General features: G+C 51.9%; 1 protein-coding gene across 1 annotated transcript; it reads right to left on the bottom strand.

The window, feature by feature from the left end:
• Window positions 1-6,680: 6,680 nt before the first annotated feature.
• Window positions 6,681-19,884, bottom strand: Wnt6 (Wnt family member 6). The gene is made up of 4 exons (XM_032899583.1): window positions 19,781-19,884; window positions 9,536-9,756; window positions 8,973-9,307; window positions 6,681-7,666 (listed from the first exon to the last, which is right to left on the bottom strand). The coding sequence occupies exons 1-4, from the start codon at window positions 19,858-19,860 to the stop codon at window positions 7,205-7,207; spliced, it is 1,098 nt and encodes a 365-aa protein (XP_032755474.1). The 5' UTR covers window positions 19,861-19,884; the 3' UTR covers window positions 6,681-7,204.
• Window positions 19,885-20,212: the final 328 nt, after the last annotated feature.

Raw genomic sequence — 20,212 nt, 5'->3', positions numbered from 1 at the left:
GGAAAGGTCCTGGCGTCTGGGCTATTGGCCCCATGCACTGAGAGACGTCGGGCGCCGGTCTGTGTGTTAACCCGAGTTGTGTGTGCCTCACTGAAGCTGAGACACAGCTGCAGGGGAGTGTCCCAACCCACCCAGCACACACCTGCGGGGCTGGAGGGGCGAGGCCAGCCCCTCCGTTTTGCCTTCTCTGCTTCAGGAGGGACTTCCCCCAGATTGCCTAGAGAGACAGGTGTGCATGGAGGTCCCAGAAGGGTTTGGCAGCCCCTGGCTTCTCCCCTGCTTTGCAAGGTGACCTTCCACAGGTGCTCTGAGAGCCAGCTTCTGTCCCTTCATGAAATAAGTAACAGAACCCACCTCATCTAGTCAGTGGTCTTCCAAAAGCAAAAGAGTCAGGACTCTAGTAAATGCTTTTTGTGACCTAGGTGCCTATGTGCATGTGGCTCTAGCTAGGAGCATGGATTAGAGGACATTCTAATGAGGTTTGAAGTCAGGACATTTTATTCACGTCTCCTTTTACTTCCCAAGAAAACAGAGACCCAGAGAGGGTCATGGCTTACATAAGGTCCATCAGCAAATTAGCCAAAGGGCTAAACTGGATTAGTTGTCCTGACCCTCACCACACCAGCTGTGTCCCCAACACTAAATGGAGCTTGCCCAGGGATGCTTTGAGACATGACCTGATCCTGGTACTGCTCTTACATGGGCTGTCTGAATGGTCTTCTAGGGTCTCTTCCTTTCTTCTCGCACTCCTGGTTGAACACTAGTCTCCTGCTCTATGTCGAGCATGTATCTGTGACCAGAGAAAGGACTTGAGAACCAGAGGCTGTGGTTCTACTCTGGGTCCTGACAGTGAGTCTGCTGTGTCCTCGGCACCATCCTCTGTGAAATGGGCACAGGTCTCTTATACACACCACCCACAGACCTCATGTCCCATGGCCCTCTCTATCTGAAGAGAGCCCCTTTCGGCTTAAGAACAGAACTGTCATAGCCTATGGGCTCAGAGACAAAGGGGCCCATTCCAGGAATTGACCATCCTTGGAGAATTGGAGGGGAGGTGCTTTTCTTGCCCCCAGACTGTCAGGTGGTGGGGTTGGCCTGAAGGGCTGCAAGCTGATGACACACTCTCCCTCCTTCCCCCATCTCTGCCGGCAGCCATAGAAGGCAGCTGTCAGGAATTAAGAGCTTGGGGCTGCTGGGGGTTGGGGCGGGACAACAAGGGAGCAGTCTGGCTGGATAGCAGGAAAACAGCCGGGGGCAGGAAGCAGCCTGTGTCATCAGAGCCTTGTTTGACCCTGGCCACCCCAGTCCTCCTAACTCTTCCCCCACAGTTGGTGGTGTCACAGGAACAGGGACCACTTGACATTACAGTAGGGTCACACTGGAAGGAGGCACAAGCCCAGGTCATGCATCTGCAGGCTGGACATCCAAGTTCCGATTGGCTCCTGGGGAAACTGAGGCCCAGAATAGATTAGAAATAGACCCCTCCCAACTCAACAAGGAAGCCATACTCAAGGTACAGACATCCTTGCCCACATCCAGAGCTCACCTTAATGTTGTCCACACTTGAAGCAGCATATGTATCTTGTAGCATATGTATACTGGGGTACGCTATTGTGGGGATACTGACTCTCGGTTCCAAGGCACTAAATCAGGGGTCTCCATTCCCACCCATCTCCCAAATGTTTAGGGCACACTGCCTTTGCTGGTGACCTGACAGAACATCTGTTTGTTTCTCCTTTTGGCCCTCCTTCGGGGAAGGAGAGGAAGGGTTTCTGCTATAGGACCCACGCTATTTGTGGAACACAGAAGTACAAGGGAGAAAGATTTTCCCCCACTTTGGAAACTCTAGAAGGCAAATATCGAAGCCCATAGCCTATGCACCCATCCTGAGTCTGGCCCAAGATCACGAGGCCTAGCAATGCCCAAGTGTGTAAGTGGCAGGCAGATTTTGGCCTATGTGTAGATGAAGCCCAAAGACAAATGTGCATTGGGGGCCCTAACCTGAATGACCCATATCATGGCCAAGCCTCTACCAGCACCAGCAGCCTGCAGTCTCTACCTCAGACCTGCCCTGGGCCCTGGGCCCTGGCCCTCAGCCCAGCCCCAGCCCCCGCAGCAGCCTGCCAGAGACCACAATTACAGGGGCCACAGGGGGAGGGGGTGGGAAGCTGGGAGGATGAAAGGCAGCTGGAGAATGGTTCCAGCTGTGGCAGCTCTGGGGGAGGTCTCCTGGAGGAGGGCTAGGGGAGGCACAGGGTGAGAACAGGTGGGACCCTCACAGCTCCAGCCTAGCCCAGTCCAGTCCTGCTCTGTCTTGATGCTCAGCTGGAGAAGAAGTTGGTCTTGGTGAAGAAAAGAGAGCAGACGCTCTAGATGGATAAGGGACCCTCCTTTCTGTTGTCCTGCCTCGGCAAGGTAAGGAGAAAGAGCTCACTGCTTCCAGGTCCCCAGATTCCTAAGGTGTGGCTATCAAGGGTAAAGAGAGTTGGGAACATTTGGCCTCAGACTCATCCTAGGCCCTCCACTCAGCCTTCTAACTCTTCTGCCTATGTGCTGCCCTTTTCCTGATGCAGACACACACACACACACACACACACACACACACACACACACGCATCTGGGGTGCCTCTGTGCTCTTCCCCTTTGCCCAAGTTCCACGTGTCCCCCACCCCTCAGCCAGCAGGGGACCTTGCCTGTGCCTGGGGCTGAGCAGCTGGGTAAGCTAAAGGAGGGGGAGTCAGTGGGCCCTTATGAGCAAGTCTTTCACTCCATTCTCAGGCATCAGTGCAAGGGCACAGAGCCACCTCCGTGCTTAAAGGGGAATAGGCTCATGACCTCTAACTATGCTTCCTGTTCAGGACCATCACCCCTCTGGATCACTACTGTGGGACTAGCAATTTAAAGACCGCTGGCAAGCCAGACATGAAGGTACACGCTTTTAATCACTGCACTAGGGAAGCAGAGGCAGGCAGATCTCTGAGTTTGAGGCCAGCTTGGACTACAGAACTAGTTCCAGGACAGCCAGGGCTACACAGAGAAACCCTCTCTCTAACCCCCCTCCTATCAAGACTATAGTCAAAACAGAATGACTGTATTCTCACAGAATGAAGCACACAGGTTAGCTGCTTAGCTGACTTGCTTAAGGCCTTTTTTTTTTTTTTTTTTAACTACATCTTACCTTCCTTTTTGAACTGCTTGGAGTAACCACAGTCCTTATCATTTGCCTTAGTCTCTGCTTTTCGGGCTCCAGAGAGGATTCAGCATCATCTCATTTAAGAATACCCTTCCAGAACCAGGCAGTCGTAGAGACACATAGAATGGAGTCCCAGTCCTATGTCTGGTCAGCCTAGAGGTCCCAGACAGCCTGAAACCCTAGCGGTTTGACCCAAGCTGTCGTGGGTCTGTAGGCTTCCCTTTTAGTCCTACCGTTGGGGCTTCCTGATCTTTGAGTTCTCTAGATATCCTGCTCCTGCTGCAGCTGTCAATAGAGAAGTTGGACCCTGGACGCCCTCTGGTGGCCTATTTGAGAAGCACAAGAGATTGAAAAAGCGCGTTGTTAGCTCCTGGGTGACTTGCACAGCCTGGACTAGGCTTAGGGTCTGCCTGCACTGGGGACAGGAGGGGAGGAGAAGGAAGGGAGGAGAGAGGAGGCACAGCAGCACCCCTCCCAAGCTCGGGGGAAGACAGATTTGTGACTATAAACCCCATCCCTCAGAGTTTTCCTCTCTCTTCTGTGTGCCCCTTAATGTCATTTCGAATCTCTCTCTTAAAATATTAGAGTCTGCTTCCGTCAGGAGGTTCTGAGTTCAAATTCTTCATGATGGTACCCTGAAACTCAGGCATTTGATGGAAAAGAGCCAGGAGAGACAAGAAGGAAAATACAAAAAGCCCCTTCCTTCTCCCCAGCCTGATATCTCACGCCTACAACGATGAGCCAGTAGTTAATGGGACACCATCAGAGTAGATGTATATACTAGAAGCCACCATTAGTGTCCGTCCTGAGGTTCCCTTCCTTGGTTCTATTTGAAGAACTCTGTACCCCCATTCTCTGTGGTCTTAGGCCAATATGTCATAGTAGCATGTCTTTTTGGGAGGGATTACTGGTTCAGGGATGAGCAAATGACCAGGCTGAATTTGTCAGTGTCTTTCTTGGGACTACAATTGAGAAGGCTTTTAAAAGCAGATTTATTTTTTTATGTGCATGCTGGTTTTGCCTGGATGTATGTTTGAGCGCCGTGTGTATGTCTGGTGCCTGCAAAGCCAAAAGATGGTTCCTGATCCTCTGGAGCTGGAGTTAAGGACCATTGTGAGTCACTAAATAAATACTGGGAATTGAACCCGAACCATCTGGGAGAGCAACAGTGCCCTTAACCATTGAGCAATTTCTCCAGCCCCATAACACCCTTCCTTTCTCAGTCCTGAGCTTATAGGCACAAACCTGTCATTTAGAGAAAATATACGAGGGGAGAGAAGAGGATAGCAGACACACAGTGACCTGAAATGTAGGTCACAGACGTAGGGGTTAGGGACTAAGGCTTGAGAAGAGGGACAGAGGGGGTGGAGGAGACAGACCGACCTGTAATGATACCACTTAAGTCTGTGTGTTCAACTTAGCTGTGGCTGAATTCAACTAAGTTCTGTACTTCCCTTTAGCCTAGTCTGAAAGTTAAATTCTTCATTTGCAGTCCAAGCTACCCAATACCTGTCGAGCAACAGCTCTCTCTATCCTCTCACAGTAACTGCCCTTCGCCAAACATAAAATTGGCGTAGTTCATGTGTCAAATGTCAGGCTGAGTGTTTTTCATATCTCAAGAAAAAAGAAACCCTCCAAACATTTCTCCAGAGGTGTGGAGTGGGTCAAGATGGCTGCAAATTCTTTGTCCTTCCTCCCATTGCTAGGCAGTCTACTTCCCCTCTGTAAATCTTGGCTGACTCGGATCTGTTCTAGCCAAGGGGGAGTGACACTGATACTATGTAACTTCCATGGTTGGACTCTCAGAAACCTGCCTGGAGGTGTGACATACTCTCTTTTCTTGAAGTCTTTTCTGCCTTCAGGCCACCATGCTGAGAGAAAGCCCAAGACAGCCACAGGGAGAAGAGATCTTGGAGAAACACTGACCTTAGGCATGGAAACAAAGCCTTAAAAACTCCCTAGGTCAGCACATCTTCTAGCAGAATGACCCCAGCCACTCTGCTGTTACATAGTATCACTGAGTCCTCTGGAAGAGCAACAGTGCCCTTAAGGTTTCTCGAGCCCCATAACACCCCTCCCTAAAATGTGCAAGGGAAGAAAAGAGGACGGTAGACAAACAGTGACCTGAAATGTAGGTCCCGGATGCACATACTATTTCCTATGAACAGAACCACCGAGATGAGTTCTGATGCATAGCTGTCCAAAAGGTAGTACTGAGAAGTTATTTTGAGGTTGTTGCTATAGCTACAATAGCAATGGCTAATTGAAATAGATTGAAAACCCATAGGTAGAGAAACAGGCCACACTGTCCTTTACTATACCAGCTTCAAACCTGATTATCGGAACCAAAAGCTCATATCTTTCCCTGCTTAGCTGAAGGGGAAGAGTCACCCACCCCCCACATGCAACATTTGCACTGGGGGAATAGTCCGCAGTTGGGCTGTACACCCTATTCTCTTGGGTTAGAGATGTGGGCATAACCTCAGTTCTAGAGAACCCAGAACTATGCATGTGTTAACTTCTCACAATCATCTTCCTGAAGGGAACCAGGTTAAAAAGAATGTGTGGACACCAAACAAGACCTGGGACAAACTTGTTTCCTCTGAGTGTGTTTAAAACACTATGTTGGGCAGTCTACATGGTGTCTGTGTGTGTGTGTGTGTGTGTGTGTGTGTGTGTGTGTGTGTGTGTACATATGGGGGCCAGAAGACAAACTTAGATGCTGTCTTTTGAAGTTATTATCCATTTACTTACTTATTCATATAAATGTGTATATATTACTTATATGTATGCATGCATATATATCAAGAGTGTTTTCTCCCTCTATAGTGTTGGGTTTGGGAGATCAAATTCAGACCATGGGGCTGAGCGGCAGTATACGCCTTTATCTATTGAGCCATCTGGAAGCCCCCTTCCCCTTTTGAGACAGTCTTTCATTCCTGGGAAATCACCAAATTGTCTATGCTGACTAGTCAGCCAGGTCCAGTGAGCTTCCAGTCTCCCTCCCTCTCAGAAACAACTGATGGGTGGCTAGTTTTGATGGTAACAAAAGCAGGGTTTCCTCACAAGTAGTTTCTGTTGTATTTTACAGTTTATGGCGAGCTTTTAATCTCATGACCTTTAATTTCTTCAAAAGTCGCTGAAACAGACATAATGCCCAAAGAATTAACACAAAGGCCTGAGAACTAAGCACACTACTAGAAACTTTTGGGCTCTTTGTGACCCTTTAAAATGGGACATGTTCGGGGGCTGGAGAGATGGCTCAGCGGTTAAGAGCACCCGACTGCTCTCCCAGAGGTCCTGAGTTCAATTCCCAGCAACCATATGGTGGCTCACAACCATCTGTAAAGAGATCCGATGCCCTCTTCTGGTGTATCTGAAGACAGCTACAGTGTACTTATATATAATAAATGAATAAATTTTAAAAAAAAATGGGACATGTTCTCAAGAGTCAAGAAAGAACAAAAAGGGCGAAAGGAGAGATGCGAGGTTTCCTCACCCCGTTCTCAGCCTTTCCACAAGTCCTCCCTCACTCCTTCCTGCCTTGGTAACCGGTGGAATGAGATAGTCTCAGAATGAAACGCTAACTTTACCGGGGCCACCATATCCTGACCCTCTATCCTATCCCAACTTCCTCTCAAACTGTGGATTTAAATGTCTTTATTAATACTAAACTCACCCATCCACCCCAGTAATTCTGAGGAGTACTATTTCTGGAGGCCAGAGTCTGGCTTTTTTATTTCCATCTGGAAGGCCAAAGGGAGGGAGATCCTGCTTAGTCTCCTGCAGAAAGTAGCAGAGGGCCTTTCTGGGGAATGCTGGAGGGGCATGCCCCCCCCCACCTCGGCTTTCTTGAGCTGGTGTAAACCCCAAGTTCTTGTCTGGCCCCTGTAATTTCCCAAGGCCTAATAGGTACTTTTCCTAGGGAGCCGCTGGACACAGACAGTGCCCCCTGCTGGAATCTAGTAGTCCTGCAAATTGAATGCAAGCAGTTCCAAGACCAGCGGCGAGTCAGAGGCACAGGCTGAGCTCCTTGCGCACGCGGCAGCGGTGGCATTGCACCACGCAGCACCAGTGGAAACGGCACAGGCAGTTCTCCTCGAGCTGTACGCTCTCCTGGCGGTGTCCGCGACCGCAGCACAACAGGTCGCAGCCGCTAAGGTCCGGGGCACTGCTGTTGCAGGCGCGGCCGCGCGTGCCCGGTGAACCGGTGCGCCGGTTGGGGGCGCAGAAGTCGGGTGAATCGGCTGCATAGAGGAGATCGGCTCGGCCAGGAGGCTTGAGGGTGCGGACCGCAGGCAACAGAGCTTTGCCGTCGTTGGTGCCCATGACGCGTGAGGCGCCGTGGAAGCGCTCCAGCAGTCGTGCGCCCACCTCGCGGAACGGTGGCAGCTTCTGCCAGCAGGTGCGCAGAGCACAGGAACCCGAAAGCCCATGGCACTTACACTCGGTGCGCGTGTGGCTCCGCACCGCCTGCGGGAGCAGAGGGGCGGGGCGATGGGCGGGGCGGAGAGCGGCGGGGAACGGACAAAAAGTCAGGAAGCAGGAGGGGGGGGGCGAGCAAACAAGGGAGGAAGGAAGGAAGGAAGGAAGGGAAAAGGGAGGGAGGAAAAAGCGAGGGAGGAAAACGGAAAGGGAGAGAGGGAGGGCAGGTAAGCACAATTTTAGGAAAAGAACATCAAGAAAAAGAACCGCTCAGAAAGGAAGAATGACAAGGATGGAGAAGTAAGAGAGTGGGAAGTGGGAGCAGTAGATAGAGCAGAGATTCCAGGGTCCGAAGCCAGGGAGCGGGAGGGAATAGAATGGACGAAGTGGTGAGATTCTCCATCCACCCTGGAGTGCGGAGACGTGACAGCTGTCGCCGCCTAACCCTCCTGCCAACCCGGTCTCCTCATTCCTGCCCCTGGCGGCCCCAGGCAAAGCTGAGCAGACACAGCCAGCCGCCCGGGCGTCTGTTTCTGCGTCACCCCTCCCCAATCCTCTCTACAGGTATGTGGGCCTGTCCGGACATTCCTCTCCCGGGCCCCCTCCTCCTTGTCAGCCTTGATGCCTCAGGCTAAACCCTAAAGGACACAGAATGTGTGGAGGACTGTTCCTTAACTACTCTAGAACTGAGACATCTGATGTAGTAGGTCCACCTGATTGCATTCCGGAGAACGGAATCCCACAGTGTTCTTTGCTTCCTGGACTGAGGCTGGATCTGGGCTGTCCTCGCTACTACTGACTTCCCACTGGGCTCCTGGTCCTTCAGTCCTTCTCATGTCAGTTCTAGGGCCTGCTCTAACCTTCACTTTCTCTAGTACCTCTACCACCGGACTCCAGACCTTTCCATAGCATCTATTCTTAATTCCATCCCTGGCTCCCGTCTCAGTACACTGCTCCTGCCCTGACATCCATCTCTCTACCAGCCCCAAGGGTTAACCCACTTGTCATGTATTAAAGAGATACCCACCCCACCTTAGGTCTCTATTGGCCCTTGGTACCATTCTAGAAGTGTCCTTTGCCCACTCCGCTGACTGGTCCTCTCAGTTCCAGGTCAACCCCCACCCCCAGTCTCCCACTGGACATCTCACATGCCACATGTATCTGTGTGCCTGGCCCAATCTTTCCAAGCTGCCCGTCTTGCTCACTCCCACATACATCGACGACACACTCCTACATTCACACCTTTACTTATGCCCGTGCTACCACAAATGTGCTGCCACCCAAACTCACACTCTCTTGCACATCCACACTTCCACACTCATGCATGATGCCCGCTTCCTCTGCCCATACGCACCAGCCTGCCCGCCTCGTTGTTATGCAGTTGCACCAAAGCACGGATATCTCCACGTCCCCGCTTGTGCTGTGCATCCATAAAGAGTCTTGACTTCTCATCCCCAAAGTCGACATCATCTCCGCAGCCTCCCCACTCCCAGGCTGCGCTGGCATCTGGAGAGCCTGTTGGTCCCGGAGGTCCAGGAGTGCCCAGAAGGCCGGAGGGCCTAGGCGGTGCGCGCCCGCGGGGTGCCTGACAACCACACTGTAGGAGCTCTCCCATGGAACAGGCCTGAGTGACCGCGTGGCTGGCACCCGCTGCGGTAATTGCAAACACAAAAGCTGTCTCTCGAATGTCTGCAGAGGGAGAAGGGAGTGGAAGCCAGTGAGTGCCCAGTACCATAGGTGGGAACTGGGACACACACCCGTCTGTCCTGGATGACCTGGGAGACAGACTCCAGGCAGATATGGAGGGGCAAGGTGGGTAGGGTGCCTAGGGGCGAATCAGGAGTTCAAACAGCCTCCCCAAAACTGCTCCCCTTGCAAGGAGAAAGCACCTCCTTCTGGGGCCTCTCCCACACTAACCCTGCTGCAGGACGCGCCCAAAGGCCTTGCTGTGACTGGAGCAGTTCCAGCGTCGGAAACGGAACTGGAACTGACATTCTCGAACCCCCAGTCTTGCGCCCCGGGCAAGCTCTGCCACTACTTCCGGCTCCGCCTGGCACAGCTCAGCCTGCCTTCCTGCCAGCCTCCTGGCCTTCCTGCAGATGCTGGTAGGATCCATGACCAGGGGGCTGCCCACGGCCCTGGGAAACAGAACTTTAGGTCAGAAAAGTACCTCCCAAAAGTACCTCCCAAAACACAAAAGACGTAGGGTGGGGGTGGGGCACAGAAAAGGTAGCTAGCACTCAGCCCATAGTGTTGCAGGAGTTTCTCCCTACTCCCGACAGAGACTGATTTCGCTCTCTGGTTCTCTTTCCAGCCCGTGTCTGTGTACCCTCTTTACAAAAGTCTAGACTGAAAATCACATTACGACAAGAATCCAGTCTTATCCTTCTGTGCACATCTTAATTAATAAACCCTTACTGAAACTTCACTGAAGATGAAGTCGGCTGGCATGAGGAAGGCCAAGGTTAAAATTCAACAACCTGGCCAGAAAGGGAGACAAGGAGGACATTAGAAGAAGAAAGATCAAGAAAGTTGTCCAAGGGGTTGGGGATTTAGCTCAGTGGTAGAGCGCTTGCCTAGGGAAGCATAAGGCCCTGGGTTCGGTCCCCAGCTCGGAAAAAAAAGAACCAAAAAAAAAAAAAAAAAAAAAAAAAAAAAAAAAAAAAAAAAGAAAGTTGTCCAAAATAAAAGCACATTTCATAAAGAAAATATTCTAAGAGAAAGTAGCCAGTATCAAGGAAGGATTCGGCCTTGGTGGGCTGCTACCTGGACAGCCACAGTACAAAGCTGTGGCCCATCTAAAGAGCAAAACAGCCACGAGGTATTAGAATGTCTAGGGTACACAGCGCCTCAAAAAAGCCACTCCCCTCTTAGTTCAGTTTCTGTAAACTGAGAAAATCTAGCTTAGGTGGCTGAGGTGGGCTCTTCTATCCTGCTACCCCTGTTTCCCTGGACTGACAGCCCGAAAAGGGAGCTGGGAACCCAGTTCCTCAACATTTTCGGCAAATAGGTAGTCCTGACCCTTCTCTTTACTCAGGGTAGGAGGCTCTCCCAGAGAGAGAGGGCATCAAGCCAAGCTCTATGTGCTGGGGTGACATAACCAACTGGGGGATGGAAGGGGGGTGATGTTTGGTTTGGTGAGGAAAGACCGGAGGGAAAGTTCTGCACACTGTCAGCAGCCTAGTGCTAGCCTGCCCACTTTCATTCCACCTGAGGAGAGAGCTGCCACTTGGTTTCCATAGGTTGTCAGCCAGGAATTCACACCTGGGGGGAACCACCTGAGTCAGATGGCTCCTATTTGAACATAGCTGAGAGCTCAGGCTTGGAGGGGGGGGATATGTGGGCAGAGGTAGGGAGGTTCGTTTGAGGCCATTCAAACCCCCTTCTGCAGAGAGCAAAGAAAGACAGACAGACGCAGGGAGGCACACCGGAGGCAGCGGGGTATATAATAGGTAGAGGAAAATGTTGGCAAAAGAGTGTGAAAGGTCAGGGTGGCCTACTTTTCAGTTGTGCTTCCTTGCATATCCGCCCCACTGTCCCCATTTACTCCACAAGTACAGGCTGCCCAGGCATGTCCTGAGATGCAACGGTCTTTAACAGCAGCAAGAGGAATTTAGGTCTTAAGGTAAAACACTCAGCACTGAAGATGGTGTGTTCAGGGAGGTGTCTGCAGAAAGATATGGAAGCCTCTTTTTTTTTTTTTTATACAGTTCTCTCTCCCTCTACACACACACACACACACACACACACACACACACACACACACACACACAAGGGATGGGGATTAAGTTGCTGTTATCCCCACTTAAATAGTTGAGAGATCAAGCATCCCTTCTCAGCAGAACTGTACAGCACAGGTTCCCTTGTATTGAGCTTGGGACCCGCCCAACACTACCCCCAGCCCTCTCTCTGCCCCAGAGAAGGGACTGATGGAGGAATGAGCAGTAAGCCAAGGCTAGAACAGCCCAAATTGGCTTCCAATGTCCTGGTGACCTTGGAACTGATCCATCTCTCTCTGTTCGTCCACCTCCCTATCTATCCTTCTCCCAACTGAGACACTGGTTCTTTTCCATTCTGCATGGTACCCCCACTTTACTAGAGTCTAGACTGAAAACTGCACTACAGAAAGAATTCAGACGTACACTTCTGTGCACAGCTTCATTGATAAAGCTGTCCACTTAACAACCTCATTTAAAAAGGATTTGAGTGGCTTCCAGCATGGTTGTTGAGAGTAGGTGGAGAATGTCGAGCTTCCTCACTGTTGGAACATTATTCTTCTTCTTCTTCTTCTTCTTCTTCTTCTTTTTTTTCTCCTCCCCCTCCTCGTCCTCCTCCTCCTCCTCCTCCTCCTCCTCTTCTTCTCCTCCTCCTCCTCTCCTCCTCCTCCTCCTCCTCCTCTTCTCCTCCTCCTCTTCTCCTCCTCCTCTTCTCCTCTTCTTCTTCTCCTCCTCCTCCTCCTCCTCCTCCTTCCTTCTCTTCCTCCTCCTCCTCCTCTCCTCCTCCTCCTCCTCCCCCCCTCCTCCTCCTTCCTCCTCCTCCTCCCCCTCCTCCTCCTCCTTTCTCCTCCTCCTCCTTTTCCTCCTCTTCCTCCTTCATTTTCCCTGGAAATTTTCTGGTACCTAATTCACATCCATGCAATGTTTATTCTGAAAATGTGTATGTCATGAATTCTACACTATAGATGAATAGATACAGATATATATGTGACAACAATGATTATTTAACATATATATTTCTGAATGAACGAGTCACAAGGCCTCCCCTTGAGTCCAGGTCCCATTGACTTGGTATTTCCCGACTCCTAGTGTCATATTCTCCAACCTTTTTTCTTCCTCTGAGATGAGAAAAGCCAAGCAGGCCTCTCTGCAGTCATTCAGTTCTCCTTCTATCACCTCCTGATAAGTGGAGCTCTAAGTCCTCCTGACTGTGTGGAGTTCTGAAAATTGCCTTCCCCATCTCCTACTGCTAAGTCCCCTAGCCCCACCCCCCATCCCATCCCTGCCCTCTGCACACTCCCTGCTTTCCCAAGGTTGACTGGACTTATCTTCCCAAGGTCACTCTGCCCCACCCCACCTCCCCTAGTAAAGCAAGAAAGAGTTTGGGGCATGCAAGGGAGAACAGCAAAATCCTCTTGACCTTGTCTACTTCCCAGGGGTTAGAGATAGGAAAGGAATCGTGGGGATATGCAAGGCAGGGCCCCCAGGAGGTGGGGCTGGCCCTTCACAGGGTTAAGGGGCTGGCTGACTTCCTGGGAAATAGTCCTGTTTACCAGCTGGTCAGGAGGAGGGATGGGCAGTGATAACACTAGAATCCCAAGGGACCAGCTTGTTCCCTGCCCTCCTGTCCTCACTCCCATCCTAAATACATAGAAAATAAAACTCCAGAAAAGACATGACAGGGGCTTTGAGCAAACCACCCAGCCCTACCTCTGACCCTAGGGTTGTTTTGTTTTGTTTTGTTTTGGTCAGCTCTGGGTGGGCTGAGCCATTCCAAACCAGTCAGTTTTCTCTCTGGGCTTCAGAAAAAAAGAGATGAGTTGATGTAAGAAGTGTTCCCCTCCAAGTGGTAAGATCTGACTTCACTTCTAGAACAACTCCCCCACCCTCCTCTCCCATGCCCTCTTTTACTTTGTTTCCTGCCCTTTTGTTTCCTGGTATAATGAGCTCTGCTTTGGTGGAGTCTGAATTAGTACTGACCTGGGGTCAGTCCACAGAAGCGTGACACTTTTTGTATAATTTGTATTTTTGAAGTCTGGAATATATGGCGGTAGGAAATAGATATCCTATGTGGGCTCTGGGATATAATCATATTGTACTTCTGGGCACAGAAAACACGACTAGCCCTAAAAGAACTCAATATACAGACAAGAAGGGACAAGCCATCTTAACTGTGCTGGCTTGCACTGAGAATTTTCTCTCAAGGACCCTGGTTGATGGGTCAATGTCCCATTAAGAGGGAATCAGAGGCCAGTCCATCCCTACTCGCAAAATGTACAGACCTGAGCCCCAGAGCCTCCAAGATTCTGGCTTAAGTTCTTATTGTACCTCTGGATTCGAAGAGTAGAAGAAAATGTCAAAGACTCGCTCATTCACCAGAGCCACCTCACGTGAGTTCACCCACACAGGTGAGCAACACGAATGGAGCTGATGGCCACTTGCTGGAGAGATTCCTCATTGTGGAGCAAGTTAGGTAAGTTCAAGATCTAAACAGAGCCGAGCATAGCTGCAAACGCCTTCAATCCCAGCGCTAGGACGGCAGAAGCAATCTGTGGTCTATATAGCAAGTTTTAGGCCAGCGGCGTCTAGTGAAGTAAGACCACGTCTCAACAACAAACATCGACCAACAGGAGCTGAGTTGGTGGCACACATCTGCAATGGCAGCTACTCAAGAAGCTGAGGCAGGAGGATTGCAAGCTCAAAGACTGTCTGGGAAACTTAGTAAGACCCTATCTCGAAATAAGAAGTTCAGTCACAGAATCCTTGCCTGGCAGGCTTGAGGCTGTAGGCTCAATCTCCAGTACTGTTAAAATCAAATTATAATGCCCAAAGCAGGACTGGAAGGAAATGGCTGCCTAAGTCATGGGAAGACCCCACGTGGCCTCTCACAGTGTGTTCCGCACAGCTCATCCCTGTTATCAGGGCTTTGACCCCAGCCCAGGCTGCGTCTCTACATTTCTAGACTCAAGACCGTTTCCTCTGCAACTGTAAGCCATCGAGACATGCTAGGTCAGCTTCCCTTCACTTGTCCTCAGTAGGATGCCCCAGCAGCATCCTTCAGCTGTCACCCATTTGAGTGTGTCCTGCCCCCACGATTGCTTGTCTTGTCTCCTCAATGAGGTAGAAGTCTCGTTATAGACAGGAGTCTCACAAACGGGCACCATGTCATCGGTGGAGCACACTCAGGGTTTTAGGGATGCAGGCTTGGGATGGATCTGGGGTCTGCCATTTGTTTGTGTGATATGGAGTGAGCCCCTGAAACACACTTAATATTTGTTAGACGGATGATAAAAGTTAAACTCCAGTTCTTCAACAGGAAGATGGAAATCATAATACCCTCCCTCCACGTATAATGGCTGGCACAGGAAGATCTTCGCGCGCTTGTAGTCTCAGGCCTGCTCATCAATAGTAAGGATGAAGGTGGTGTGTGTGGGGTCCCAAGAATGTTCTTTCTCCAACACTGTCTTTCCTGTCCAGTCTGGATCTAGGTTTCCTTCTCAATTCAGCCTACTCAGGGACAGAGTACCCTCTAGGACCCTCACCTCATCCAGGTGGCTCACCTCATCCAAGGGACCACACACCACGTGAGTGCTTCTTCACCTCCTTGGAAAGTCTCACAACAAGCACAGCTGCCTCTCTGTCCCTGCCCCAACTCCTTATCCCCCAAGATACTTCAATTGACCCCACCTCCTAGGAGCCAGCAGAGGGAGCTCTGAGCCCTGGGGCTGTGGGTGGGGGTGTGTGGGGGTGGAGGAGGTGGATGGTGGAAAGGGGGCAGAAAAATGTTGCCTGACGGCTGCTGAGGCTGCCGGGCCTGTGCCCGCCCGCCTGTCCTGTCCTGCTCTGTCTAACTCCTAACTCGGTAATTACTGCTCCCCTCCCCCAGTCCCTACCCCCATCCCAACCACCACATCAAAGCCAGTGATGCCCCAGCTCCATTAACCCCTGCCTCACCACTGCCCACCTGTGGGCCCCCATTCCCCTTCCCCACTCAGAAGAAATTTGTCTCCCTATGTCCTCCCTCTCACTTCTGTCTCCATCGCTTTTTTCAAGAGGCAGGACTTTCTCTTCCCAGACAGACTTCACTGAGCAAAAGGGCTTCCCACTGGCCAAAGCTGGGACAATGCTGTCCACTGGGCTCCTGGTGGGTATCTGTCATACATTCCGCTCTTGCATGTAGAATGGAGAGCACCCATCTGGGCGGTGGGGGATCGGAGAGCAATGGGACCTGTGCAGGCCCTGGTCCTCATCCGGGTTCCCACTCTCACTGCACACTAAAAAGGAAGCAGGACTCACAGCCCCCCTGTCTCCCAAACATGCAGACTTAGCACTGAGCAAGTCCCCTCCTGTCCCTGGACCTTCTACACTCACCAGTGACCATAACAAATTAGGTTATGTCTCAGTCCTTTCTAGATCAAACTCTAGATTAAACAGAGGGCTCGGAGCTGGTAGAACCAGCCACAGATGCCTCCTCCTGGCCACGGTTCTCTTCACAAGCTCCCAGCTGACCAGGAAAGACTAGGCTAGGGGGCGCTCTCACCAGCCTGCAGAGAGCGGGCATCTGGTTCCCCCGAGGCCTCCTGCTGGCTGGCCAGGGCTGGCTGCTGCCTGGCCCATTCCCTCCACAGCTGTACTTCCCCATCAAAGTACACATTCTGGAATCCCCCTTGCAGGGCCCTGGTGATGGGGCCTCCCTCTGACCTCCAGCCACCAACTCCTGGCTTCAGATGAGAATGGGGCAGGAGGCAGCCTCACCCCCAGGAAATGTCACAGTGCCAGGACTCTGGTGGGCCCAGGGCATGCTCTGGCCGGGATCAAGCCAGCCTCCTTTTGCCCCTGCCCTTTTCTGCTCACAGCCTCATTGTCTCTCTGAAGGGGAAGCTGCCAAGGCTGAGGCCTGGGAAGGGATTGGATAGCTACCCCACCCCCCAGCCATCCCTACTCTGGAGCTTGATCAGAGCCAGCATCAGCATTGACTAGGAAGGGTCAGGGGCAGCAGATCAAGACAGGATGGCCTAATGACCAGCATGGATTAGCAAAGGTATGACAGAGGGTCACTAGAAAACCTGAGTGCCAGGAAGAGGTCTGGTCCTTTCCCTGTCCCCCTGTAGGGGCCAGCAGTTAGGCTGTCCTTAACCTTTAGCTCTGGCTTCTTTTCCATAAGGAGGGAAACAAAGTGAGATGGCTAGGGGCAGATTGGGCGGCTTCTTCCTGGTGGGGAGGGGTAGAAGGCGGGGAGGGGGCGCTGCGGATAAGTTTCTTTCACAGAAAATCTAAAACAGCGAGAGGAAAGAGGAAGAGAGAAGAAGGGAGAAGATCCATTTGGCTTCTCCAGGAGAGTGTGCTATTTTCTACATCCACTGATTGGAGGTATAAATAAAGATGGATCAAACGTTGTGGAGAGGGAAGCAGGGAGCAGAGCGGGGAGGGGGGATCTGGCGACCTGGGAGGCAGAGTCTTCCCTGCCTCATGCTCTGGACAGGGTTCCTACAGAGAGGACAGAACATAGGTTGGACAGCCTGGAGGCAGGGACTGAACAAGATGACCTCAAGAGGGCCTGGCCAGTGTCCTGGAATCTGGGATTCTGGGATTCACAAAGATATAGTTACATCGGAGAGATACACAGAGGCTGGCGGCAGGGTTTAGAAGGCACGCATTTGCTACATAGCAAGACCCTGTCTCAAAACTAAACAAGAAAAATTAAAAATAGAAATCTCGCATCGCACTGGGAGGAGGTGGGGCAGAGAAGAAAGGTGAAAGAAAAACTTCTTTGGAACCAGCAGCCTGAGAGAATCCAAGGCCTGGGTCACTCTCCTCCTGGACCCTCTTTTAGTGACCTGGACAGTCAAGACACTCAGAGACCCTGGGTCCTCTTAACCTCTATCCTGACCATGACTAGATTGTGGAAATGACTGCCATAGACCACACCACTTTTCTGGCCACCCATGGAGTTTCTAGCCTGGCCATCCTCCTCTGAGAAGGAAGGGGAATAGGGCAGCAGCAAAGCAGCCAAGCAGCAAAGTCCTGAAGAGCCCAGCTCTAATGGGGAGGCAGTAGGCTAGAACCCCAAGCTAACCATCCAACAAGATCTACCCACTAGCCCACTGAGGGGCCTATGTTAGGACAGAAGTAGAGGCAAAGACCATGTGAAAGTCAGCCTGGGCTCAGACCAAAGGAATTAAGTGTCAGAAATAGACAGAGAGAGGCTGGGGCAGGTGGGAGAAGCAGGTTCTCTCTGAGACACATCTGAGAGAAGCATTCCCTGGCCACCTTATCACCCTGGCCTCTCACTCTTCACTGCAGCTGTGGCCATGAAGGCCCCTGTGTTCTCCCACACCTGCCCTCCTCACCTCCTCCCCCACTCCCTGATTCGAAGCCTCAGGGTCAGTCTCCAGAGGGCCCAGGCCCCCTCTCCCGTTGGCTTGGCTCCCACTCAGCAGTCCTTCCTGAACAAAGGGATCCTCACAGATAACAAACCCAGAAAGCAACACTCCACAAACCTGTGTCCAGCACCTATACTGTCTTGGGCTCCTAAGACTCTCCAGACAAAGACTTTGCCTTCCAGGAACAGGGCAAAAACATTGCAGAGAAGACGAGAGTCAGTAAAATGAAGTAACTGCAGAGTTGCCCAATGCTCAGAGCATAATGGGAGCACAAGGACAGTAGTGGGAAGTCAGAAAAAAAGCTTCATGGAGGAAGCGGCATTTTAATTGTAAGAAAGAACAATTTAGACCAATGGGGGAAGGGAGGCACTGTCCTACATATTGAAAAAGGGCAAAATTAAGAAAGGTGTGTAAGCAAGGAGAGAGAGAGAGAGAGAGAGAGAGAGAGAGAGAGAGAGAGCGCTAGCTCTTGGCCAAGCATTACTTTTTTTTTTTTTTTTTTTTTGGACTTTTTTTTTTGTGTTTAAAGTAACCCCACTTCTCATCCCGAGGAGACCTAGGCGATGAGAAGCTGGATTGGGAAGAAGGCTCCTAATGTCAGGTCATTTTATAGATCTTCTCACACAGTCATCCAGGCAAGCCCGCCAGATAGGGAAATTGTTCTTTAAAAACTGAGAGTTTGTAGGGCAAGGTGGGAAAATGATTCACCCAAGACCACAGACTTAAAGCTGGGATTAGATACGTCTGTCAAAACTGCTAAGTGCTGCACTGCAGCTAAACCAAGAACTAGAAGCACATGTTTCTTAAGCCGAACCTCCGTCTTGTATTAGCCCTCTCACTGACACCCACGAGGATGTCTTTCCCGCATCGCGGAAGGATAGCGGCCAGCAGCTTCCTGTGTGGGCATACTACTCAATCTTCGTTGAAGAGAGGGATGGGCCGGCCCCACCCCTGGGTCCAAAGCCGCGAAGGCGGGTGAGAGGGCTGAGAGGGTAGGGATTCAGCCAATGGCGGGGCGATATGCAAATCTAAAAGACCTTGCTTTCTTAGGGTTGGCTAATCTATCAGCAGTCGTGCCCAAATCCCTCCTCTCTGAACACTGAACTATTCCGGGCGGGTGTTTGTGGCTCTAAAAAACTAAGAGGAAAAAAGTCTTGAGGATTTGGATCTGAGTTGTCCCGGCGCCCCCACCCCCATCCCCCGCTTCCCCTCCCCTGTCTCTACCTCTCAAGGCTCAAAGCTTTGGGAACCCTCTAAGTCTAGGTATCAGTTCTGGGTGTATCCAATCCCAGAGTTCGGGTTTGAGAAATTACCCCATCCCTCGGCTGGCCAGGCTCCTACTGACTTCACCGGGTCGCTCTCAGGGTTCCTTCACCTCCTCTACTACACATTAAAATAATAATAATAATAATAATAAATAAAAAGCCTTACTTCCCACGTCTAGAAGGGCGAGCCTCCAGCATCTCTTCCCTGACTTTCTTACTTGCTAGGGGGAAAGCAGTGAAGAAAGTCCTGACTCAGTTTCCCCATTCACATTCCCTTTCCCTGTACTACTGCCTATGCTGAAGGAACCAGCAATGGTGAGGTGGTAGGCAACGAGGGGCGGGCAAGAGGCAGCTGCTTGACTCTGTCTTGTGGCTTTCCACCTTGTTCCTGTCTCTTCCTCATTTCTAGTTCCAGGGCCCTTCTTGCTCTTTCTCCCGCCCTCACCCAACCTCTCACTATGGATTCCATGATGTCCAACAGTTCCCTACCTCTCTGCCAATTCCTTGGTGATGCGAATTGGACACATTTCTTTGGGGGGAAGGAAGACTACACGGGAAGAAAACACAATAGAGTATCCAGGGGTATAGAACGTCAAAGTGGCACTTCAGAAGTGCTCTGGCAGAGACCCGAAAGGAACTTTCTGCGAGGGTCCCGGTGCAACCGCTCGGTAGCTGGGATCCTGGAGCGGGTAGAGCCTGAAGGCTGCAGTGTCGCTGTGCCAAGTCCCAAGACTGGCTCTGGGTCCCCACCCTCTGGTGTTTGGAGCTGCGCGGGAGACAGTCCCACTCAGCACTCACCACCACAGTCCACCGACGTGCGCAGGGCACAAGAGCAGCAGCAGCAGCAGTCCGAGGCAGGAGGGCACCGGCGGCAGCATCCTGAGAGCTCTCCCGCAGTCTGGCGCGGGCGAGTAAGGCTGCGGGGTGAGCCGGGGCGCGCGGGCACCGGGCTTCAAGGCAAACGCGGCGACCGAGGCGGCGGCCGGGAGACTAGAGCTCCGGCGGCGGTGGCGGCGGGGGGGCCCATCCCGGGCGAGGAGGGCGCGGCGGAGGCGGAGAGCGGACCCAGCAGCCAGCGCCTGTGTCTCCTGCGGAGCTCGCTGGAGAGAAGAAATCAGAGCCGGGGGCGGGGGTGGGAGGGGAGCGGGGCCGGAGCGTGGGCGGGGGAGGGGGGTAGGGGGGCCACGGGGGTGGCAGTTGCGACAGTCAGGCGGCGGGACTCTTGGGAGG

Source organism: Rattus rattus, chromosome 4, assembly GCF_011064425.1.
Source record: "Rattus rattus isolate New Zealand chromosome 4, Rrattus_CSIRO_v1, whole genome shotgun sequence".
NCBI lineage: Eukaryota > Metazoa > Chordata > Mammalia > Rodentia > Muridae > Rattus > Rattus rattus.
Note: the sequence above shows the minus strand (reverse complement) of the source record. Positions and strands in the feature narration are given on the sequence as shown.

Bases quoted from the DNA above. Each gene is read 5' to 3' on its own strand.
- Wnt6 (XM_032899583.1), bottom strand. From the start codon at position 19,860: ATGCTGCCGCCGGTGCCCTCCTGCCTCGGACTGCTGCTGCTGCTGCTC. The intron at 9,757-19,780 runs GTGAGTGCTGAG...TCTGTTTCCCAG, and splicing joins CACGTCGGTGGACTGTGGTG to GGCCGTGGGCAGCCCCCTGG. The intron at 7,667-8,972 runs GTGCGTATGGGC...CTGCTCCCGCAG, and splicing joins ACAACGAGGCGGGCAGGCTG to GCGGTGCGGAGCCACACGCG.